The 16955-nt window shown below is 41.3% G+C and overlaps 1 protein-coding gene across 1 annotated transcript in view; it reads left to right on the forward strand.

Moving 5' to 3' along the window:
- The window catches only part of FSTL5 (follistatin like 5), a 195294-nt gene that overhangs the window by 109053 nt on the left and 69286 nt on the right, over positions 1–16955 (forward strand). The window contains exons 6-7 of the mRNA XM_070757282.1: positions 9137–9298; positions 12452–12586. Coding sequence (XP_070613383.1) covers positions 9137–9298; positions 12452–12586 — 297 coding nt within the window. The remainder of the gene's footprint in view (positions 1–9136; positions 9299–12451; positions 12587–16955) is intronic.

Below are 16955 nucleotides of genomic sequence, written 5' to 3' on the forward strand. Positions count from 1 at the left end.
CTCTTTACAGCTAAGGGTGGGGGGATCCTCCCCCACCACCAGAGGGCTGTCAAAGAAACAAAATGTAAGGACCTTCAGGATGGTTAATAACAACAGAAGCCCACCGGTGCTCCCTTTGGCCCCTTCCCAGCTGATTACAACAGCAGGATTTTTTTAAACTAAAAGATGAGGCTGCAGCACTTTAAAATGGCGTCTTTCAGGCCAGCGGTTCAGCGCACCTGCCATTTTGAGCCAGTAGACGAGATCGCTTCAGGGAAGCGTCATCTGTTTGGCGCGAAGCTGACACAGCGCCAAACAGCCAAGCCGCCTTCCCCTGTCAGGACTAAACTGAGGAAAGCAGTGACATGGCTTACCAAGGCTCACTGCTTTACTCAAAGTTGGCAGAGGGCCAACTAATGCGCAAACACAACTGCAGTCACATAGGAAAATTGTTCCTTTGACAGTGGCTTGCCTTTGTCAGCCGAACACCACAGCTTGAAGACTACCAAATTTTTGAGATTTGACTATATATTGTGAGTACAGCTGCCCCAATAATGGCAGATCACCCTAATGCCTCAGTGGGGGAACAATCTACCCCACCCCTGGTGGTTTCCAAGCACAAGGAAAGACTATCAAAAAGCAAGGCCAAAGCTAAGTCTCAGTCCGGCTCATCTCTTAAGGAGGCTAAGAGGAAGATTAAAGCCCTGTAGCAAAAGTTGCAATCGGCTTTACACCCAACTAATGCTAACCAGGGGGTCCTAATTCCAAGTGTGCCACCCTTCCAACAGTTGGCACAACCTTCAGAATCACCCTCCACAGGGGGTTTGTTACATCCAGCTGGATCGATTTCTGAGAGAGACTGTTCACCTGACCGCCAAGCATCGGTCTTTTCACAACAACCGATGACATCAGAGAGGCCTAGTTCTGCTGGTCAACCTGTGCACCTGGCTCCTGGCCTGGTACAGGGTGTACAAATTCCATCAGCTATCTTCACACCCATAGCTGCAGGATTTAGAGCTCAAACTGACACTTGGCAGAATATCGCACCAACATGGCAGGACATTATTGCTAACGCCTACTCCCAGGTTTATGGCAGCTGGAGTACATCAATCTACATTTCAGCCGACATGCCCGGCCCAACCTCAGGACCTCTGGTCTGCACCACCGCCCCCACCTGTTCTACCGGCATGTCCCAACCGCCCATAATTACAGGGTAATTAATCCCAAACAGACACATACACCACGATAGAAGGAAAACAAAAGGTCTTTATCAACAGAAAAGCAGAAACAACTCCCTTTTTAAATGTCAAAGTGATTTTCTTGTACACACAAAGCACAGGTTAAATGCAATCCAATTTCTCACCCAGTAACTGGGAAATTGAGTCCAATTCCAAAGTCCAGAAATTCCACACACAGTCTTGAACAGGGAAACAGCAAACCACGATCTTGACGAAACTATGAATCAGATAAACTTCCATGAGGCTAAACCAGCACGCTGCTCTTTTTATCTGTAGCACTAATTACAGCAGCCCCACCCAACCACAGGTGGCCTCACTTATCTCCTGTAATAATCCTTCAGTTGTTCTCTCCTATGCATCACTCTATGCATGCGTCAGTCCGTCATACATTCTTGTTCAGAATCCAGGGATGATAAGGATGATTGATCTCCTCCTGGGCTGTCTGCCAAACTACCCTCTCCCCTGTCACTAACGCTTCCTTGGTCAGAGGAGACTTCGTCGGCAGATTTTATCAGGAGCAAAACAGGCCTGTGGCATGTGGATGTTTCCCCCACCTCCACCTCCACATTCCTTGGGACAGGAGGTGGGCCAGAGCTAACCACAACACCACCGAGGTTGGGCTCCATGATGGAGGAATCACCGCTGCTACAAAAGGGTAGCAACCAAGACAATGATCTCTTGGATGACGAGGGCAACTCTCCTGAGCAGCCAGCCTTTGCTGGCCTGTTTAAACTGTCTTTATTCCGGATCTTACTACACAAAGCCAAACAGGTCGTAGACCTACCTGGGTCAACCAAACCTTTAGACCCAGCAAACACCATTCGAACATCAGCTACCCTGTTCAAGGAACCTCCCAAAGAATCAGACCACATTCCATCATCAGAGATCTTTTTGGAGAACATTAAATGCCCATGGCAGCACTCAGCGGCAGCTCAGGGCCCTTCTATAAGGGAACGACGGTTTTATACCTTTGATGAGGAGATCTAGGTGCCTTTACAATTCCTGCCTATCGATAAGCCAGTGGCCACGTTACTGTCCATGGCTCTGGTACCATCTGAAACAGCGGACAGCCTGAAACCAGAAGACAGGAGGGCCGAAACATTGCTGCGTAAAGCACATCAAATGTCGGCATGGGCCCTTTGAGCCGCATCAGCGGCGTCATTTTTCAATAGAGCATCCATAATGTGGATTCAGGAAGTACAATCCAGACTGGGTCCTGAAGATGGCCGGCTGAGACAAGATCTGAGCAAGCTGCTTGCAGCAGCCAGGTTCTCTGCAGACACTACCCTGAATGCAGCAAAGTTTTCATCCAGGGGAATGGCATCTACACTGTCATCACGCTGTCTCTTGTGGCTTAGGAATTGGCAGGCAGATGCCAAATCAAAATGGCGGCTGGCCTCCTTCCCCTTTCAAGTTGAAAAACTTTTCGGAGAAGTGCTAAAGTCTGTCCTTATTGAAGATAAGGATAAAAGAACAGTCCTTCCAAGAGCTTATAAGCGCCAAGACAGATGCAGCACTCCCTATTTTTGCAGACAGCCTTTTCACTGGGAACTTTTCTCTGGCGTGGCCCAGTCGGCGAGGTCGTATGTACAGGGTCAATTCAGCCTGATGCCCTATAGGGGCAATACAGCCTATGTTCAAGACAGGAGTAAGGACTTCCAGCAACCCAAGCGCTCCTACAGAGGATCCAACCAGATAAATTTTAGGTGCTCCAAGTGACATTGCCAGTATGATCCCCCTAGGAGGCAGACTTCAATTCTTCAGCGCCTCCTGGTGAGCTACGTTCTGTTTCAATAAATCTTGCTTTTCTTTATTACTCTCTTCATTTTTAAAAACTGAGCCTCTGGGGCAGCTAGGGGGTGGTACATCATTAATATGTAATTAATATGTAAATCTAAACTCAGTCCTTATCAATAAGACTCAAGTGTAATCCACCTGGACTCTCCTTCCAGTGCATTGAGAAGACCGTTCAGGTAGGTTCAATGGTTCTTCTTTCTTGTACTTTTTTGATGATGTTTTTGATGTTAGGTATCCATTTTAATTCTTGAAATATGATAGAACCTGGAAACTTGAAGGTCTCTACTGTTGATACTGTGTTGTCTAATATTGTAAGAGGTAGTAGTATAGGAGGGTTTCTCCTAAAATCTATCACCATTTCTATGATTTTGAATGTGTTTAGTTCAATATTGTTTCAGTCCCACCACAAGGCTAGTTGTTCAACCTGCTGTCTGTATATAGATTCGTTGTTGTCTTGGATGAGATCTAACAATTATGTGATTTCAGCCCTGCCCCCATCATCCATTCACCAGCTATTTTGAAGCACAGCTTCTAAAACTGCTTGCAGATTGTTGTTGTTATCGGATGGTCTTGAGGGATGATTCTGGAACTCTCCCTAACCCTGGAGAGTCAAATAAATAAAAGGAATCATGTTCCTTCTGTTGTTGAGTTGAAAAAATAACAGTTCAGAAAGAGGAAATCTCTGGGTGTGTCAGTTGCTTGCCATGTCTTTAAATGTATTAGGACTTAAAATTCATCCCTAATACATCTGATACATCTTCATAGATGGATAGGTAATTCAATTTATAATTACCCTGCAAAGTAAGTAAATACAGTGAATGTCAATTTAAGGGGGGGGGGATTCATATTTTATCTAGAGTTGTTTAAAAAAATTGCCACTATACCACACGTTCAATTATATGCATGGAATTTAATCAAAGGATCCACTTTTGAAAAAGAAAAAAGGCAACAAAAGTTAAAGCTTTTTTTCTCTAACATACATATATTCTTCAGATACATTATTTGGATTTATGGCACACATAGTTACAGACACATATACACCAGTAATGGTTTCCAGTTGTCTATTGCTGCCAGTTCACTCAGAGACACACTGCAGGGGGGGATGTGCTTTGCGCATGCATGTGCAGTATTTAAAAAAGCTTCTGTGCATGTGCAGAAGCTAAAAACAAGATGGCAGCACCTACTGTGCCACTGTGATGGCAGCACCGGCTCAGGGGCATGGCAGGCGTGGGTCATTGCCAGTTCTAGCAACCTAGGCTGCCAAGTTACTACTGGTTCTATGGCATAAACTTGTACTAATGTTCTGTGTATATCAGAGGTGAATTCCTCTGTTCAGAGAATTTAAAGATGTAAAGATCTGAAAATTAAACAACAAAATAGGGATCAGTGGAAATTAAGGAACTTTTGAGCACAAAATGGCCTGTATCATAGTACCTAAAGCTTTATAAATGACATTGTCAAGTTAAGTCCCTTTATATATTTGAAAAGAAAAAGTGAATCATACAATACAAAGATATTGTGAGTGAAAAAAAGATCTAGACAATTACTAGCCTCTTGTGTAAATAATTGCCACAATGTAACAATATTTTCTATTGTTAAGGATGCCAAAGATAAAATGATTCTGATTTTTACAAATAAATATATTGTAATTGTTTATTCATTACTGTATATAATATTAATGTAACAGGGTGAGAAAGGTAAAATCACATATGGCAAGTCTTTCTAAGAAATAATAAATACCATAAATTCAACGAAAACAGGAAAAATCTCCTGATTTGTATCATTATCTCAGTGAGTGATAAAAGATATAGCCATTTTCATATTATTCAGAAATGTAGTATTGTTAGGACTATTGTATCAGGAGTGCAAAAATATAGACTGCACCTATTTAGAGCAATAAACAAAACAGAGTTTCCAACAACATTTCACTAAATGCCAGATTTTAACCAGTGTCTTTCTTTCAAGTAAAGAAAAAAAATTAAATTACAATAATTCCTGATTAAATTTAATAGTAAAAAAAATATAAAATAAATAAATACAGCTTTCTTTTCTAAAGATAAAGATAATGAAATATTAATTCACCTAATTTAAAAACCTATTTTAATATTTTAGTTTGAGCTGCTTTCAAGCAAGGATTTATTTAATATTATAAGCAGACTATCATTCCACTGTTCTTAAATTTTATAAGAGATGATTGTATTTGCAAAAAAGACAACATAATACCATTAATTTAAAATTTCAAACTAGCAGCTTTCCATTTCCCTAACTATTAATTTCCTTCCTTGGAATCTTCAATTAATAACTCTTCAGTGTATCTTTCAATACAAATTGTCTACAGTCATTCAGTATGATTGGCATCTAAAATATATTTTCTCTCCATTCTTGCACCTGGAATTCAGAGGAAAAATCTGTCAGAACAGAATTGAACTGAATCATAAATAGAACACATTCAAGTTAAGTATTAAAATATAAAGGGACACTATAGCATAAAAGCAGTGGCATTTATAGTCAATATAGTCATCCAACTATATTCAAAGTGTTGGTAATGACCTATAAAGCCTTACATGACATTGGGCCAGATTACTCGCAGGACCGCCTTCTGCCATATGACTCCCAGCAACTGGTTAGGTCCCACAGAATCAATCTTCTCCAGGTCCCATCAACTAGACAATGTCGCTTGACGGGGCCTAGGGGAAGAGCCTTCTCTGTGGGGGCCCTGGCCCTCTGGAATCAGCTCCTCCCAGATATTTGCACTGCCCGCACCCTCCTCGCCTTCCTTCTTAACACCGTTCCCTGTAGGCTGCGCGCGTGAGCGCATGCGCACCCCAAAATACTGCCCCCCGCGCCCTTTGCCATGGGCATGCAGTCCCCATCCCCCTGCCAGCCCGTGAGGGGACGGGGGCGGGGAGGCGCTGGCAGTAGAAGGCACTGGCAGTAGAAGGCGCTTCCCCCGTCCGATCCGCTCCCTCTCCTCCTCTTCCGCCGAAAGAAACGCGTGGCAGCTGCCTGCTTGAGCCTCGCATTACTCCACCCCACTTCATCCTGCCTGTTATCCTCCGTTGTGTTTTCGGGGGGAGCAGCGGGAAAGCCCTATGCCGGCCAGGAAAGCCGGGTTTGCTTTCCGTGAAAGCAGTGCGCCTTTTAAACATGCTGCTTTCCTGCACCTCTTTCCTGGGGGGGGGCCTCCTCCCCCCCCACCCAGGAAAGTGTTGCAAGAAAGCAGCGTGTTTAAAAGGTGCACTGCTTTCACGGAAAGCAAACCCGGCTTTCCTGGCCGGCACAGGGCTTTCCTGCCGCTCTCCCCCGAAAACACAACGGAGGTCCAGGATGACAGGCGAAGCGGGGTGGAGCAACGTGAGGCTCAAGCTGGTGGCGGAAGACCTCCTTTGTGTTTTTGGCTGGGGGGGCAGGAGGACTTTCCTGGCTTGGGCCTTGTGCTGGTCAGCAAAGCCGGAGACGTGGAGAGAAAGGAAAGAGAGGGAGGGAAAGAGGAGAGAAAAGAAGGAGGGAGGGAAGGGAGAGAAAAGTGAACGAGAGGGAGAGAGAAAGGGGGGAAGAGAGGAAGGAAGGAAGAGATAAATATAAAGGGAGAGAGGGAGGGGAAGAGGGGAAGGAAGGAAAAGAGAGAGAGAAAGAGAAAAAAGTGGAAGGAAGAGAGAAGGAAAGAAAGGGAGAGAGAAAGAGAGAGAGAGAGAAGATAGGAAGGAAGAGAGAGTGAGAGAGGGAAAGAAAGAAAGAGTGATTGAGGAGAGAGGAAGGAAGAGTGAGAGAGAGTGAGAGAGAGGAGGAAAGCAAGAGAGAGAGGAGTGGAAGGAAGAGAGAGGGAGAGAGAAATGATAGAAAAAAGGGGGGAAGAGAAATGAGAAAATGATTGAGGCAGAGAATGACAGGAAAGAGAGAGAAATAGAGAGAGAAGTGACTCTTTATTTAAAGCATATGGTAAAAGCAATTGAATAATAACAGAGAAAAAAAAACCCAGCCCTCACCTGTTTTTATTAATAGTTATGTTTTTGGATTTGCTGGTTGTTTTAGTTTTAATAGTAATAGAGTTTGGTTTTGTTTTATTATTAATTTCTTTTAATAAAAAAGTAGGGGTTTTATTTGTTTGTTTGTTTGTTTATTTATTTATTCATTCATTTATTCATTTATTTATTCATTTATTTATTTGTACTTCTATGCTGCCCAGTCCCAAGGGGACTGCCACTCAGACACTATACTTTTCTGCCCACCCCGAAAAAAAATTAGAGGGAACATTGCTTCTTAATACTTATTTATCCACCAGACTTTAATATAATTGGGGATTTTAGATTAGTTTACTTAGTTTTAATTAATTGGATTTAGCCTATTGTTTTATATATGTTGTAAACTGCCCCGAGTCCTCGGAGAGAGACAGCATATAAATCCAATAAATAAATAAATATTCCTAACAATATAAAACATGTGGTTGAATGAGTTATTTTATAATTTATAGTTCAACTAATATATCAACCAATTCCTCAATGGAACTGCATCTACATGGAGGGAAGTATGCAGTGGAGTACTCCAATACATTTTCATCAATGACGTGGGCAAGAGGATATGTGGGGAACTCATCAAATTTGCAGATGATACTAAGATAGGCTGAAGATACAGAAGGTTCTTAACACACTTGAATATTAGGCATTATCTAACAAAATTAAATTCAGTGGTGAAAAGGGTAAAGTTCTACATTTATGCAAGAAAAGCAAAATGTACAGTATATGTGGTATAGTATACTATATGTGATATAGTATATGTGGTACGTTGCTCAACAGCAGTAACTATGACAGGGATCTTGGAGTCTCAGTGGACAACCATTTAAATATGAGCCAACAGTGTGCAGCAGCTGCCAAAAAAGCCAAGACAGTTTTAGGCTGCCTAAACAGAGAGTTAGAATCAAGATCATGTGAAGTGTTAATACCACTTTATAATGTCTTGGTAAGGCTACACTTACCACATTCAGTTTTGATTGTCATGGTGTAAAAATGATGTTGAGACTCTAGAAAGAGTTTGGAAAAGAGCAGCAAAGATTAGAGAGGCTAAAACATATGAAGAACAGTTGCAGGAGCTGGGTATGTCTAGTTTAATAGCTCTCCATGGAGAGGGGTGGCATATAAGTCCAGCTAATAAAATAAATAAATAATAAAAAGAGGGACTAGGGGAGACATGATAGCAATATTCCAATATCTCAGAGGTGGCCACAAAGAAGAGGGGCAGAAGGCAGAAGGTGTCCAGTCTTCGAAGCGAACAGAAAGCCTTCTGTTCGCTTCCCAGCAGCAAAAAATCAAGGAGGAGGTCCTGTTCGGATTGCCCTTAAGTAGGGCGATCCAGGACCTCTCCCAGCAACCAGCAGGCAGCGCGCCGACCTGGCGCACTGCCAGAAGCTGAACTTCTGGTTTCCTCGCAACCCAGAAGTTTGGAGCTCCGTGGAGCCGCCCGCAGAGTCCCCTTGCTCCGGGGGAAATTTTGGCCAGCGGTTTAAGCCGCCGGTCGGGCATTAGTGGAACACATTGGCTAATAGGGGTTATATCGGTTATTATTAAAATTGTAAAAGGAGTAGTAGTAAGTACAGTAGTACAGTAGTAGTAAGAAATTTCCTACACCCACTAGTTAGGCGCCCTTCTGAATAATTTGAAGGCTGCTGTGTTTTTTCTCCCTGATTTTTGCTAGCTTTCCCTATCAGGTACAGGGTTTATATATTAAAAATACTTATAGGAATCACTTGGACATATTTTACACATCATTTAGACTGAAACTCTCATAAATATGCATTGCTATTTTATCACATTGTCTCCCAAAATGGAGTAACTGCAGTACACAGCTATTTATATTCAAAGACTTTTCCAAATCTGAACTCAGCTCAAGAAAGTTTTCCTCTCAATCAAAAACTTGAATCATGACTCTCTTGTCTGATTCAAATCAAGACATATTTGCAAACCTAAAAATCATATAATATATTTGATTGTTTGACAGAGCTAGGTTTTGTTACATATTCTATTGCTGTTTTCTTTGATATAATATATGAATATAGTTGTTATCATTGATTATTGTAAGAAATATTTCTATTTCTATTCATGATCTTTACCTTTGATGTATTCTTACAGCTCCACCAGTCATAAGAGTCTACCCTGAAAGTCAAGCTAGGGAGCCAGGAGTGACAGCTAGTCTTCGATGTCATGCTGAAGGTATTCCCAATCCAGTGCTTGGTTGGTTGAAGAATGGAATTGATATAACTCCAAAGTTATCCAAACAGTTAACTCTTCAAGGTAAAGAAGCATCTTGCAATAACATAATTTGTTATTTTCAAAAAAGACTCATCTTTTGGGTGATACCATAGTGCAATATTTTATCTACTGTTCCAGTTGGTAGAAGGAGACAGGTCCAAACCTAAACCCATTTTATATTCAGGACTTGGGTCTCTCATAACTCACTTTCAACATCTAGATTAAACTGGTGATCATTCAGTAGCCCAGAGATGCTATGCATTTCCTTTTAAATGTAAGGATTAGAGAATTTTGATGGATAGTAGTTAGAACAGTTTGTCTAAAGGGCACCTATTGCCATTTATTTAAATCCTTGAAAACTACAATAATGTTTACCAAAAAAAGTATGACATTATCTGAAATGTCTGATTTTATTGAAACATTTCTAAAAATCTGAGTTATAAATATAATTATGTTATCTTTAAAGAACCACAGTATTTTATTACCGGTACATCAAAATTATTTCCATGGTTAGAGCAGTGTTTCCCAACCTTGGCAACTTGGAGATATTTGGACTTCAACTCCCAGAATCCCCCAGCCAGCAAATGCTGGCTGGGGAATTCTGGGAGTTGAAGTCCAAATATCTTCAAGTTGCCAAGGTTGGGAAACAATGGGTTAGAGCAGGGGTCTCCAACCGCCGGTCCGCGGACCGGGACCGGGCCGTTGGGGGTTTTCAGCCGGTCCGCGGCACCAGGGCCCCCTCGGCCTTTCCGCGCTGCCCACCGCCCGCCCGATTTGCCCCCTCTGCTCCTCTGCCACCTCCTGCCTTTCACCGCAGCTCCTCCCGCACCCGGAACGCACGCCCTGCCCGCCTCACATTTGCCGAGAGGACTTTCGCCCCGGGCTCTCAGCAAGGGGGCTGCATGAGAGGCGGGGCCGGCGGAAGGTGATATTCAATGTCGGGGGCGCACGGGCGGTTTTGCGCGCGCTCCCTATCTCCCTGCTAGCCCACTCGGAATACTGTATTCAAAATAAGAAAAGCCTTCGCCGGCAAAGGCTTTTCTTATTTTGAATACGTATTCCGAGTGGGCTAGCAGGGAGATAGGGAGCGCGCGCAAAACCGCCCGTGCGCCCCCGACATTGAATATCACCTTCCGCCGGCCCCGCCTCTCATGCAAACCCCCTTGCTGAGAGCCCGGGGCGAAAGTCCTCTCGGCAAATGTGAGGCGGGCAGGGCGTGCGCGCGTCACCGCTGAGAAGAACGGAGAGAGAACGAGAGTGAGTGAAAGCAACAGACAGCAAGATAGAGAGAAAGTGAGAAAGAGAGAGTGAGAGAAAGGGGGGAGAGAAAGAGATAGCAAGAGAGAGAGAACAAGAGAGAGAAAGAGCGTGAGAAACAAAACAAGAGAGAAAGAGTGAGAGAGAGAGAAAGCAAAAGAGACAGAAAGAAAACAAGAGAGAGAAAGTGAGAAGAAGAGAGAGAAAGAGGGGGGGAGAGAGAGAAAGAGAGAGGGGGGAGAGAGAGAAAGAGAGGGAGAAAGAGAGGGAAAGGGGGGAGAGATAGCAAGAGAGGGAGAGAGAAAGAGAGAGGGAAAGGGGGAGAGAGGGGGGAGAGAAAGAGGAGATAAAGGAAGAGGAGAGAGAGAAAGGAAGAGAAAGAAAGAAAGAGGGATAGAAAGAGAGAGTGAGAGATGCTCAGTGAGCCTTTCTTTGAAGTTGCCTTTCTTTCTTTCTTTCTTTCTTTCTCTTTCTTTCTTTCTTTCTTGCTCTTTTTCTTTCTCTCTTTTACCTTTCCTTCCTCTATTTCTTTTCTTTCTCCTTCCTACCTTCTTCCCTCCCTCCCTCCAGTCCTTCCTCTCTTACTCTCCCCTTTCATAAGTTTCCTTGCTTCCTTCCTCTGTTCCTGTCCCTTCCCTCTTTCCTTCTTTCTTCCTTCCTTCCTTCCTTTCCTCCCTTCCTTTCCTCCCTCCATTTCTTGCTTTCCTTTTCCTTCCTCCCTTCTTTCCTCCCTCATTCCCTTCTTTCACTCCTTCCTCTCTTACTCTCCCCTTTCACACCTTTCTTTGCTTCTTTGCACCCTTCTTCTGTTCCTGTACCTTCCCTTTTTCCTTCCTTCCTTCCCACCCTCCGTCCATTCATTCACCCATTCCTCTCTTGATCGCCCCTTTTACGGCGCCGCTGACAGCTAGCTCCCCCCCCCCCACCGGGCCATGGAAAACTGGTCTAGCTGAAAGCCGGTCCCTGGTGCAAAAAAGGTTGGGGACCTCTGGGTTAGAGGAACATTTTATACTTTTTAAAATAGTATATTTGCTTAGTATACAATTACATTAGATTATTTTGAAATACTCATGTTGGGATTGAGTATTTATTTTTATTCCCAAATTGTAATAGTAAAAAAAAAGTAAATTTTCACCAGCAAACCACATATTGTGGTCATAGTTTATATTATTCAAAATAAAATACATTAATCTTCTCTCAGTAAGCACTTGTTCAGTAATTGTTCAAACTTATGATATGCTAAAAAAGTAGACTTACAACCAGTCTTCAAGATTTTGGCTATCATAGCATGCCCACAGTTACATCATCACAATTCAGTGATGAATTGACAACCAGTGTGCATTTACAATCCATTTGAACTTTCACAACTGGCTTCTGACAAGCAAAGTCAACATAGACATTGGCAGGTAGTACACAAGTTGTGGTAGGTAGCTTTGTGGTGATTTTCTTAATGACTGCATCTAAAATGATGGACTGATATTATAAGTTGTGATGTATCATTTTATGATTCTATTGCTTAGTGATGGATATATCAGTCCCAATTGTTAAATGAATGCTACATTTATAAGAAAGAGCAAACAATACAAATGGGTTAGAATTAGAGATGTGGTGGTACAATGATTAGAATGCAATACTGCAGCTAATTCTGCTGACTGCCAACTGCCAGCAGCTCACCAGTTTGATTCTCAACGGCTCAAGGTTGACTCAGCTTTCCATCCTTCTGAGGTTAGTAAAATGAGGATCTAGATTGTTGGGGGCAATAGGCTGATGCCGTAAACTGCTTAGAAAGTACTGGAAAGTACTGTGGAGCAGTATATAAGTCTAAGTGCTATTGCTATTATGCAAACAAAAAAATAACAACACCAAAGCCCATACACTTAATTTTGTAATCCCAGTAACATAAGTAATGTATATTTATATTTATAATTCTGTGTACAGCAAATGACAGTGAAGTCCACATTAGCAATGTACGCTATGAAGATACAGGAGCATACACTTGTATTGCAAAGAATGAAGCAGGAGTTGATGAAGATATTTCTTCCCTTTTTGTAGAGGATTCTGCACGGAAAACCCGTATGTAATATTTCTTTTTCATGTCTTGTACAAGAAAGAATAACAATATACATCATTTCAGAAGATTATTTTGTATGTTCTGTTTGTTTTATTCAGAAAGTAATATTTAAGAAACTTGCCTTTCAGTGAACCTCATTGTTATAAATTAATAATATAACAAAAACTCAATATTATTATGAATTAAAGTCCAAATTGATAAGCAATTCAATATATATAAGGCATAAAAGTTAAGAGCACTGATTTCTCCTCAACCACCTCTGAAACATAGTTAACATAGCGGAAAATTTTGGATAAGGGACAGATTCCTGGCCATAGTCATTTTATATCCATATATAAAACTAATTTGAAGTATCTCACCAGTCAGGATATATACAATAAATTAGCTATAAGGGCCTTCCTATAGGAGATAATTTTTATTATAAAACTCAGACCTGATCATATTATATTTTCCTATCACAATATTTTAGTTCCCAAGAGAGTTAGATGAAGTTTTTTGTATTACTTACTTGTTTGTTAATGGTTATCAGACACACTACAAACTTTTGTGATAAATGATTAAAATACAGATTGTAAATCTGAAAAGTATTAGTGAATGAAGAGGCAATTTGCTAAAAACATGGCTAATTAATCATACCAATTGTCTCAGTTGCTTATTTGCCCTGTTTTTGATAACACAGATGACAGAATGTCTAATTTATTGTAAATATATTATATATTCAAGGTATGTCAAAGGTTTAAACTCATTCCAGCCGATTCTACAGAGGATTTAAAAAGTAAAGTTTCCTCACTGGATTCAATTTTAAAAAGAAGAGGTAGCTACTGTTGCCTTCCAGGGTATTTTTCAAGTTCTATGAAACTGAGATATCTTCATTGCTTTCCACCCATATTTTAATCATATCTGACTCTGCCTAACTTTTTATAATTAGCCATGATTTATTCTGAGTTCCCAATTATATAAATTTAATTCTTTTAACAGGTGAATCAGATTATTCTCAGATACGCAATAACATAAACAGACGTTGTTTTCCCTTGATAAATGATAACATGATTTTCTGAATCCCCTCATCAATAATCAGAACAAAATTATTAGAGTTCTTGTTCAATAATCTTGTTCTAATAATTACATAATCTTGATTAGAATTGACTGGGTTTCAGCAGTTGTGTATTGTTGTTGCACTGCTGCTGATGCTATTACTAGTGGTAGTAATGATTTGTTTGTTTCCTCTTAGGGTTTCAGTGCCATTGTGTTTTAGGGTTTTAAAAAATTGAACTTATTATGGGGCAAACAGTGGGAGACGTTAAGAAATGATGTTGTTACCTGCAAATAGTCTGAACTATAACTTAACCTGTTCCTACCCTAAATTAAGTAATTACCATCTAGTCTGGCAGTTAACACAGCCAGTTGTTGTATCCAAGTGCTGTCATGAGCATTGGATCTAGCACATTCAAGGTTTTACTATCTATTCCAACGGTTGTTGTATCCAAGTGCTGACATGAGCATTGTATCTAGCAGATTCAAGGTTTTACTGCCTATTCCAAGCAGCTTCATTGACGTTCCACACCTTGTACAGGAGAGCCTGTTGAATTGGTAGGAGTGTGTGGACAATTGAAGAAGCATTAAAATTGGCTCTCTATGAAAATTAGAAAAGAGGCAAGTTTGCTTTCACCAGACCAAATCACGCCAAATCACGTCTGAACTCTTAAAACTGTATATACAGAATCTGGTTCGCTATATTGCAACATTCCATTAAAATCAGAAGGAAATAAATTTAAAATATTGTAAGATGGGTAAGCTTCTTTCAAATATGTTATCATTTGGAGAGGGCTTGTGAAAAGACACAATATGAGGCAAGCTCCCATCTCCTACTTACATTTATGTAAGTATTTGTATTTTCTGTATTTAGGTAGAATGGACAAGGCAAAGTCATATTCTAAGCACAGACATTTCATAAATGCAAAATTTTCTCTGTTTAAAATGGCAATATCTCACAGTACTGACTCAAGATAAACTACAGTATAAATCCACATTGCTATGTCAGCATCTTAAAGAAATGGATCATGTACAGATAATTGTAGAATTAAATAGTTACAATATAAATGAAGAATACCTTTTTAGTCTCTTTCAGATTGAAAATGTATTAATTTATAGCTTCCTTCAATTATTACAGTTTTTTTTTAAAAAAACTTTAATAATCATGGTGTTGTTTTTATTTTATTTATTTAATTGACTTACATCAGAGTTCCCAGCCCCAGACCACAGGCTAGGAGTGATCCATGGCCTCTTAGGAACAGGGCCGTATAATTGGAGATAAGCAACAGGCAAGCAAAATAGAAATAATTCCACCACTACTCCCAGTCCATGGGGGGAAAAATTCATGAAACCAATCCCCGATGCCAAAGAAGGTGGGGGACATTAACTTACATCATTGTCTATGTCTCTCTCTCTCTCTTTCTCTCTCTCTCTCTCACACACACACATAGTGGCCATTGTAAAAATAATAATATAGGTTTCTCATTAGCAGTTTTGGACAGTTGTAAAGTTCTCCAAAGTACTTGCAGGATCCATCAGCTCTGATAGTTGGCTTGCTTTACAAATCTATATATATTTGTACATCATAATTTTAGGCATCCTGCCATTACTAGAGGGCCCTTTCCATAAAACTGGCTTTAGTTACCGTATATACTCGAGTATAAGCCGACCCGAGTATAAGCCGAGGCACCAGTTTTTGCCACAAAAACTTGGAAAACATATTGACCCGAGTATAAGTTGAGGTTAGAAAATGCAGTGGCTACTGGTAACTTATAAAAATGGAAACCAATAAAATTACATTAATTGAGACATCAGTAGATTAAATGTTTTAGAATATTTATTTTAAAGAAAACCAGTAAATTAGCTCTGTAAATTTAAAAGAGGATAAACAAAAGCAATCTGGTAATAACAATAAATTAAAAAGTAAAAAAAGTAGCTCAATCAGCAACCAAGCTAAAACCTATTTCTAAACCTAACCCGGGGTCTTTAAACTTGACAGTTTTAAGACTAGTGGACTTCAACTCCCAGAATTCCTGCACCAGCCATGCTACTTCAGGAGTAGGAGTTGAAGTCCACAAGCCTTAATCTTTCCAGGTTTGAAGACTCTTGCATTTCTAACCCTAACCCAGGGCTATTTAAACTTGACAGTTTTAAGACTAGTGGACTTCAACTCCCAGAATTCCTGCACCAGCCATGCTACTTCAGGAGTAGGAGTTGAAGTCCACAAGCCTTAATCTTTCCAGGTTTGAAGACTCTTGCATTTCTAACCCTAACCCTTGGGTCTTTAAACTTGAGTTTTTAGAAGCCTGGAGAGAGTTAATGCCATCCCCCCCCCCCCCCCTTTAGCTTGCTGGCTGGCTCGTTGGCTGGATCTCCCACCTCTGATCCTCCCTCCTCCTCGTCTCCCTTTATTGCCCTATGTGTTGTGCAGGGAAGCAGATTTGCTAAAGAGATCCACTTGGGACGGCAGCAGGGAAAGGAGGAGGAGGAGAGACAGAATAGCCCACAGCCGCGGGGGAGGAGGAGGAAAGGAAAGAGCTGCCTTCTTCCCCTGCTGCCGTACCAAGTGGATCTCTTTAACAAATCTGCTTCTCTCTCCGGCTGGAGGCTTCTAAAGCCTGGAGAGAGTTCATGCCGTCCCGGTCCCTCCCCCCCTTTAGCTTGCTGGCTCTCTCCTCCGTCTCCCTTTACTGCCCCATGTGTTGTGCAGGGAAGCAGATTTGCTAAAGAAACATAGAAACATAGAAGTCTGACGGCAGAAAAAGACCTCATGGTCCATCTAGTCTGCCCTTATACTATTTTCTGTATTTTATCTTAGGATGGATATATGTTTATCCCAGGCATGTTTAAATTCAGTTACTGTGGATTTATCTACCACATCTGGTGGTAAAGAGATCCACTTGGGATGGCAGCAGGGAAATGAGGAGGAAGAGAAGCAGAATAGCCCACAGCCGTGGAGGAGGAAAGGAAAGAGTTGTCGTCCTCCTCCTTCCCCTGCTGCCGTACCAAGTGGATCTCTGTAACAAATCTGCTTCTCTCTCCGGCTGGAGGCTTCTAAAGCCTGGAGAGAGTTCATGGCGTCCCCGTCCCCCTTTAGCTTGCTGGCGGGGCACCATCTTGTGGTGATTCGGCGCCCTCTTGTGGTGACTCGAGTATAAGCCGAGGTCTGGTTTTTCAGCCTATTTTTGGGGCTGAAAAACTCGGCTTATACTCGAGTATATACGGTATATGGTTGTCAATTTGCTTGACAAATGAATGCATGTTAATGTTCTCTTACTACAGAATGTATTCAAGTATTTTTTTCCCAAAAATGAAGTGCTAATCTCATACTCATTCTTA

This window comes from Erythrolamprus reginae, chromosome 7, assembly GCF_031021105.1.
Source record: "Erythrolamprus reginae isolate rEryReg1 chromosome 7, rEryReg1.hap1, whole genome shotgun sequence".
In the NCBI taxonomy this organism is placed as follows: Eukaryota; Metazoa; Chordata; class Lepidosauria; order Squamata; family Dipsadidae; genus Erythrolamprus; species Erythrolamprus reginae.